The following is an 8,886-nucleotide window of genomic DNA, read 5'->3' as shown; positions in this document are numbered from 1 at the left end:
TAAACAATCAACTTTGTGGACATTTTTTTTCTGACAAATTTATTTGGTGTATGTAAAATTAGTCTTGATTTGTTTCATTACGTCTTGCCTTCTTCTGTTAATCTCTCTCTCTCTCATCACATTTGAAAAGAATCTCTCTTCTTTGTGAAAAAGTTTTGGTGGGTAGTTTAAAATTATAGCACAACACAGAACCCATTATCAGCAGTTTGTTTCAAGAAATATGGAAAACTAAATGAGCTATTATTATTATTATTCCTATTTTATATGGTTATATATTCTGGAACTTACTGTAAACTCCAACTTCCTGTTCTAATATTTAAGGCAACTTACAACATTGAAATAAAGTCATTAAAACCAGTAAAGGAAATAACTAACCATTGAATAATTGTCAAAAGAGATATGTATCTATTACCTTCACAAATACTGGGAGAATAAGAGACAAATAAGCCTTTTTAGGAATTACATTCCACAGTCTGAGATCCAATAGGAGATCATATCAGAAAGTCCTTTGTCTACTAGTACCTTCAGGAAGGCCTCTCTCATTTGTTCATATATAGAAAGGAGGTCCCATAAATAATAAGACTCTAGGCCTTAAAAATCACCCTTAACATCTACATTTTTAATAACTGATATCTTACCAACTGGTATTCTACTATGTAGTAGCCATGCAGCTCTTTAGGTAACGGCATTCTCTGATCTGTGTATTTTTAACCAGTCAGTAGCCTAGCCACTGCTTTTTATTCCAGTAGCAACAATAACTGAAGTTGTACCACAAAATATCTCTTTAGTTGTAGCCAGCTTGAAAAGTGTCACAGATGCAACACTTTTCATAATTGCACAAATAATTGCACAAATGCACTCTTACCACAAGCATCATATTTACATTGATTTGTGCTTAGATTGTAAGCTGCCCTGAGTCTTTGGAGAAGGGCGGGATATAAATGGGATTAAAAAAAAATATCCAGTTGCCCTCAACACACTCAAATCCTGATTTTTCTGAAGGAGTACAGCCCTATTCAGAATACCCTTCATCTGGTCCCAGAATCTAGTCATTCTTTACCAACAACAGCTCTGCATACTGAAATTAATGATTATTCCAATATCTCAAGTTTTAAGCTATTATATGGCTTAAAGCTATTATATGGCTTAAGCTATTATATGGCATCTTGTATCTGCTTAGACATGTTTTGTTGAGTATTGATAACTAACAGGGTTCTCTGGTGCCCTTCTCAGGTTGGAATGGAGTTTCCCTTTTCCACTTCAGTCTACCCTTAGAAAAAATATGTAAAACTTTTTTTAACAATTATAATGTATTACTTTGCTATCAACAGAAACTTTTTTTTACTGATGAAATTATAAGATTATTCTAGAGGGTTAAGTAGGAATGGGAAAGAATCTAGGTATCAAATTTAATGTTGGAGAAGAGCTAAAGATTGCATGATAAATGAAGACACACAGGGTTAGGCAAAATCGTAGAAATTTGCAGTGCTAAGGAAAGGAGAAATGGGGGGGGACTAACGATCTTTATTTCAATCTTGCACTATAGTTTCCAATATTAAAATTACAGGAGACTCAGAATGGATTTGTGGTTCTTATGCAATCATGGTAGTAGGTGATAATAAACTCACATGGATAAATTTGGACTGGAAAAATGAACTAGGTTTGACCTTCTATTACTCTCACAACAGTTCAAGAATAGCCATAGTACTTGGTACCAATCTTGTCTACAGTAATTTACTTTTCTTCAGTATGAACATAGAACAATAGATCAGAAGGGACCTCATAGGTCTTCTACACCAATCACTTGCCCATGGCAAATCTTATAACATTCTGGACAAACGGCTGTCCAGTTTCTTCTTAAAAATCTGCCGTGATGGAGCACCCACAACTTCCAGAGGCAAACCATTCCACTGATTAATTGTTCTCACTGACAGTGAAATTTCTCCTTAGTTCTAGATCTCTCTTTAATAATCTTCCACCTGTTACTTCTTGTCCTGCCTCAGGTGCTTTGGAGAATAAGTTGACCTCCTCTCCTCTGTGACAGGCCCTCAAGTACTGGAAAACTGCTATCATATCACCTCTAGTCTTGTTAGACTAGACAAACTACTTCTCTCAATTGTTCATCATATGGTTTAGCCTCCAGACCCCTTATCATCTTTATTGTTCTTCTCTGCACTCTTTCTAGGATCTCAATATCTTTTTGGGGGGGCAGAATTGGATGCACAATTCTAAATGTGGTCTCACCAGTGCAGGATAAAGTGGTAGTATCATTTCATGTTTGTTTCTACTTCTACTTCTGTTTCTGTTTCTGGTTTTCTTTTTGTTTGTTTGTTTTTCATTAAATAGATATATTTATGTATAAGTGCAATAGGTTTTCTTAGGACAATCTAGTTTTTTTGTTTGTTTTTTTGTTTTGTTTTTTTTCTCTTGTGACATATCATCAGTGTAGTCTTGTACCCAGTCTTTGGTCTTTGTTCAAATATCTTTGCTTGTGTTTAATTCCTTGTTTCTCTGTCCTCCATGACTCCCTCACTTATTTTACTTTTTGATAGTTCTTTTTTCCTTGCTTTATCTTACTGATTCATTTATCTGATATTCATTTAGTTTAGCTGAGAAAATGCTGTATATCCTGTATATTTTTTTCCAAATCCAGTTTGTCATTCAATAGAATAGAATAGAATAATAATTTTTATTGTCACTTTGAATGTACACTAATTGGCATACATTAAAATGAAATTTTGTTATGTACAGCTCTCAAAGGATCACCACCTCCAATATACACTACATAAGTATGACAAAAATAAACAAACAAACAATAAATAAATAAATAAATAAATAAATAATAAATATGCATATACCCACATATATTATATGACACAGCAAAACAACACATTTTAGTTTGTTTATGTATATGTATGCATGGCGAGAAAAATGAATCTTGAGAGTTTAGCAGATGAATGGCGTAGGGAACAAAGCTATTATAGAATCATGTAGTCTTAATAGAAATACTTTGAAATCCCTTCCCAAAGGGAAGTGACAGAAATGGACCATAAAGCGGGTGTGTTGGGTCACTAGCAATGCTTTGAGCTCTATGTGCATAACATTTATAAGCAGCTTCCTGAATACCAGGAAGTGAGCTTCCTATGATTTTCTTAGCTATCCTTACCATTCTCTGAATGGACTTTCTATCTGAGGAACTGCTGCCACCAAACCAGACAGTGATGCAGTTTGTTAAAATATTCTCAATCATTCCTCTGTGAAAAGTGGCCAGGACAGAAAAAGAAAGATGTGCTCTCCTCATCCGATGCAGGAAATGCAGATGTTGGTTTACATGCTTCACTAAGGATGACATGTGGAGAGACCAATTCAGATTGTTAGTTATATGCATCCCCAGATACTTAATATGTTGACCACCTCTACAGCTGCATCCTTGATACTGTGTAGAGTATGACTATGCTGGCTCTTTCTAAAATCTGCAGTGATCTCCTTTATTTTATCTACATTTAGAACCAGGTTACTATTATTGCACCAGTCCACCAGAGCCTTCACCTCTTCCCTATAAGCATCTTCATTAACATTTTGGATAAGACCCACCACTGTCATGTCATCTGCATACTTCATAATATGATTTGAAGCAGATTTGGCAAGCAATCATGGGTTATCAAGGTGAACAGTAAGTGGACTCAAGACCCAGTCCTGTGGGGAACCCGTACTCAAGGAAATAGAATTCGAAACTTTATTTTCAACTCACACAATCTGGGGCCTATTAATAAGGGAAATCAAGTATCCAATTACATAAAGGAATATTAAAACCTAATAGGCCCAGTTTGTTCACCAGATGCTGAGGGATGATTGTGTTGAATGCTGAACTAAAATCAACAAATGGCATTCACACATCAGTATTCTTCTCCTCCAGGTGCGCCAAGCTAAGATGAAACACAAAGGGAAGTGCATCTTCTACAGAGTAGTTCTTCTGATACACAAACTGTGTTGAGTCAAATGTAGGGGAAAGGCATGAAACCATATAATCTTTTACCAATCTCTCAAAGCACTTCATCATAAAATGAATGCAACTGGTCGGTGATCATTAAGGCATGTGATCATAGTTTTTTGAGCACTGGTACAATGATTTTAGCCTTAAAACATGATGGAACCATGGCCTGATGCAAAGAGAGACTGAAGATGTCTGTGAGAACAGTGGCCAGCTGGTCAGCACACTCCTTAAGTACTCACCCAGGGATATTATCAGTATCCACAGCTTTCCAAGTGTTGACTTTCTGCAGGACTTTCTGAACAGCAGTTGTATCAAACCTGAGCACCTGCTCATCAGGAAGGGGAACAATCTTCCTTACTGGAATATTGTTTGTGGCCTCAAACTATCCAAAAACATATTTAGCTTGTTTAGAGACTGCATGACACCTTACATGTCAGGGAAGCTGCCTTATAATCAGTAATTACCTTAGTACCTTGCCATATACATCTCGAGTCCATAGGATCTTGAAAGAAATTCTGCATTTTGTGACTATAGGCCCACTTTGCTGATTTTATAGCACACCTCAAATCAACTCTTGCTCTTCTAGGTACTACTATATCACCTGATTTGAAAGCTGTGTTTCTTACCTTCAACATTGCATAATATATGCTGTAGTTTCATTTGCCCTTTCTCAATGCTTTGGAGACTCACATCTTATTTGTGAGTTTAGGGTTCAGGCCTAAGGAAAATTGTGAGCTAGCAGAAAACTAAGAGTTACTCGAAATAATTATTTAAGCTCTAACTAAAATTACTGCTAATACATATTTTCCTTGCAACATAAATAGATGATTCTCCTTGAGTATTATATTGAGTATTATATATAAGTGGAATGTAGAGCATCTTGGATGAAGAAACGCTGGCTTTGGAAAATTCTACATAGATGTAGATTTATAAATGATATGAACATTCATTCTGATTGAAAACACTATTCACCAGTTGTGATTTAACTTTCTGGACCTATTGTCATGCTCTAAATGGCAACAAAGCAAAACTGAGCCAAGGAGGATGGGGGAGGAAGAAAGATTAAAAACTATTTCATGTTTGATTAGGTAGAATACTTTCATGGAGGGATATTTTTTAAAAAAAAAGATTATTCAATTTGATCATTCTCATCCAAAACTGTTATTCCGACTTCGCTACCATTGACACTTTGAATGTAAAAAGGTTAACCTATATGAACCAAGATGTTCTCCTTGAATCTAGAAATTTGAAGGATGTCATGGTATCATTAGTTAACCCAATTATAGGTAGATATCCTCCATGGTGTTGCAGTGGTTAGAATGCAATATTGCAGGCTAACTCTGCCAACTGCCAGGAATTCAATCCTGACCGGCTCAAACTTGACTCAGCCTTCCATCCTTCTGAGGTCAATAAATTGAGGACCCAAATTGTTGGGGGCAATATGATGACTCTGTAAACTAGCTAGAGAGTGCTGCAAAGCACTATGAAGTAGTATATATTGTAAGTTTAAGTGCTATTGCTATTACTATCCTTGATACAGTACTTGATTGTTTTATGCAGGGGACTGTATAACGGGTCACTAGTTTCTATTTGTAAAGAATTGCAAGGACATTTGAAAATCATGTGGAAATGGTCAGACCTAAGTTTCAGGACCAAAGAACAAAAACTGAACTCTGTAGGTAATCCCTTGGTTAAAACATACAAAAAGAAATGTCTTGCTTGTACAACTTTATGTTAGTCAGTATCCAATCTGTAGTCCTAAAACACATCAAAAAATTGCACAAATTTTGTCACAATGTTGATAAAAACATAAAGATTATTTAGGAAGAGCAATACATTTTATGAACAAAATTTTTAAATAGTCAGAAAACAAAGTAGAAAAAGTTTTACAGAAAACAAAATAACCTACAACAGGGGTGTGAAACTGCCAACCCACAGGCCAGTTGCATCAGGCATAGGCCATGCCCATCCCAGCTCCAGCAATGTGAAAAAAGTTGTAACATCTCATGTGATGCAGCGAGTTTGACACCTGTGACCTGGAACATTTGAATTGCTGAGGGTTACATCCTCTTAAAACAAAGCAAATATTATTCTGAGTTACTAATCTTCTAATGAGTAATAACATAGAATAACAGAGTTGGAAGGGACTTTGGAAATCTAACTCACAGCTCAAACAGGAGACCCTATACCATTTCAGACAAATGGCTGTCCAGTGATGGAGCAACCATAACTTCTGAAGGCAAGCCGTTCCACTATTTAATTATTCTCACCATTAGGAAATTTCTCCTTAGATCTAGGTTGTTTCTCTCCTTGATTAGTTTCCATTCATTGTTTCTTATCTTGTTTTCTGGTGCTTTGGAAAATAGGTTGACCCCTTTGCCTTTGTTGGCAGTCACATAAATATTGGAACACAGCTATCACATCTCCTCTAGCCCTTCTTTTCACCATACTACACAACCCAATTCTTGCAATCATTCTTCATCAGTTTTAGCCTCTATCCCCCTAATCATCATTGTTGTTCTTCTCTACACTCTTTACGGTGTCTCAACATCTTTTTATACTGTGGTGATGAAATTCGAATACAGTATTCCATATGTGGAATACTGCATACCATTCATTTGTCCAGGAGTATAGCAAAATGAGTCAGCATGCTTTCTCCTTTTCCTGCTTGTATGTTACCAATTTAAAGAGCTGTGCCACAGAGTGGGGGGCTGAGCTCAAGTACACTGTGTGCTTCTATCTATTTAGAAAGATAGCATTTTCTCATGAGCTTCTTAATGGTGACTTTCATCTCCTTATTCCGAAGAGTGAAGATCATGGAATTAAGCATTGGGGTCAAAAGAGTGTAGAGGACTGAAACAATCTTGTCTGCTGGAAATAACGAGAAAGGACGGTCATAAATGAACATTCCTGGAACAAAAATTAAACACATAACTATGATCTGGGCAGCACAAGTGGAAAGGGCCTTGTGTTTGCCTTCTGTTATATGCCTCCTAATCTTTATTAAGATGGCTGCATATGACACAAGCAAAGTGAAGAAAATTAATGTTAGGAGAAGTCCACTATTGCAGACCATCAGAAGCTCAGGTGTGTATGTATCAGCACATGCCAGCTTGATAAGTTGAGGAATGTCACAGTAGAAATTGTCCAAAATGTTGGATTTGCAGAAATGGAGCTGAAGGAGAATTCCAACCTGGATAATGGAGTGAGCAAAGCCACCTAACCATGCCCCTGCTACCAGTCCTATGCAAATTTCTTTCTTCATGATAATTAAATATTGCAGGGGCTTGTAAATAGCAACATATCTGTCAACAGCCATTGCAATTAGTAAGAAGACTACAGTGCCCCCTGTTAAGTGGAAGAAGAAAATCTGTATAATACACAAATTGTAGGAGATGGTATGAGTGTGGTAGAAGAGATTCCACAACATTTTGAGTGATGTGACAGAAGATTCACTGATGTCTACAACAGCCAAGTTAGCAAGGAAGAAATACATGGGTGTATGCAGAACTGGTGTGAGGGATACTGTGATTATAATGGTGAGATTTCCGAGCCAGGTTGTGGTATAAATGGCAAGGAAAAGGAAGAATAGAAGTGACTGCACCCTAGGGTCCTGGGAGAAGCCTAGGAGAATAAACTCCACTACAGCTGTTTGGTTGTTCTCCATTTAAAATCCTCTTAATGGGTTGAAAAACATTGTGAATTATGTCAATTCTTCCTGAAACAAATCACCAACAATACATATTATATGTTAGGAAGTTTTTCTTCTGATATCAGGTCAAAAGCTATCAAATTTTATTACTGTGCATATTTCAAGGGCATAGAAATCTCTTTACTTTAAAGTCATATAAAACCAAAATAAATCTTTTTGCCAGAGAAAATACAAACAAGACATATTATTTTAGCTTCTAAAAGTTAATGATCTATCTTTAATATAATTTACATTATGCATTTATTTGGCTTCATTTTTTTGCTTTCTTTTCATAATTAGGTCATGACAGTGTAATATGTCCTGTATTGTTGTTCATCTGAGGTCATATTTACCTACTTTTAAGAACAGCTGAAGACCAGATTATTTTACTATGTCTTTACATATAAAACAATAGAACTCAAAGAGGGTTTAATTACTTTTTCACATGACTGTATATTTATTGGGGTTTTTTTTTAAAAAAAAATGAATAAAAAATGTAATTTACAGGACTTACAGGCCATTCCAATCTGTTTATGTTTACTATACCACATTCCAAACTTATAAATTCCCTGAAAAATATGAGAAATATGTGAGCAATATTATACCCTAACCAACAATAAAATACAAGTTAAATCAAAAACCATAAATTGCATATGTTATACTACCTAATAGGACATCAATTTTGAACAGTAAAATTCTTGAAAGTCATTTCATACTTACAGGTGATGATTGAAGTAGTTATAATTTTAATATGATGTTCATTTTATTTTGTATTTCAAGTTTTGTTAAAATAAAAAAGACACAACTTCATCCTGAAACTCTTCTATTCATCTAAAAGGAGAAGATGAAACTTCATTTCTCAGGCAACTATTTATATGAAGAATGAAGCAAAAACCTTTCCACCAAATTTCATTCAGCATCTCTTACCTTCACAAATAGGTAAAAATAAATATTGAAAATTAGCAAAAAAAGAAAAAGAAAAAAACCCAACCCCTCCACAATTCTCATTCTTTCAACTTTAAAAAGCAGATCTATTGCTAAAGTTCTGAATGTGCAATTCTGGAATTTACCAATCCTTGATTTTCTTTTAATACACAGACATTTAATAATACTTCCTCTCCAACCTTAGATAAGTTAACAGACAAAATGTACAATCTTTGGTATGAGTAGTAGTTGTATCATAACATTTTTAAAAAGTGGC

At 35.4% G+C, this 8,886-nt stretch overlaps 1 protein-coding gene across 1 annotated transcript; it reads right to left on the bottom strand.

Annotated features, from left to right (window-relative positions):
• Positions 1-6,734: 6,734 nt before the first annotated feature.
• Positions 6,735-7,661, bottom strand: LOC310650100 (olfactory receptor 4D1-like; the record flags this gene model as incomplete). The annotated part of the gene is made up of 1 exon (XM_083378934.1): positions 6,735-7,661. One exon carries the CDS (start codon positions 7,659-7,661, stop codon positions 6,735-6,737), a length of 927 nt encoding a protein of 308 aa, XP_083235060.1.
• Between the last annotated feature and the right edge of the window lie 1,225 nt (positions 7,662-8,886).

Source organism: Vipera ursinii, assembly GCF_947247035.1.
Source record: "Vipera ursinii genome assembly, chromosome: Z".
Taxonomy (NCBI): domain Eukaryota; kingdom Metazoa; phylum Chordata; class Lepidosauria; order Squamata; family Viperidae; genus Vipera; species Vipera ursinii.
Note: the sequence above shows the minus strand (reverse complement) of the source record. Positions and strands in the feature narration are given on the sequence as shown.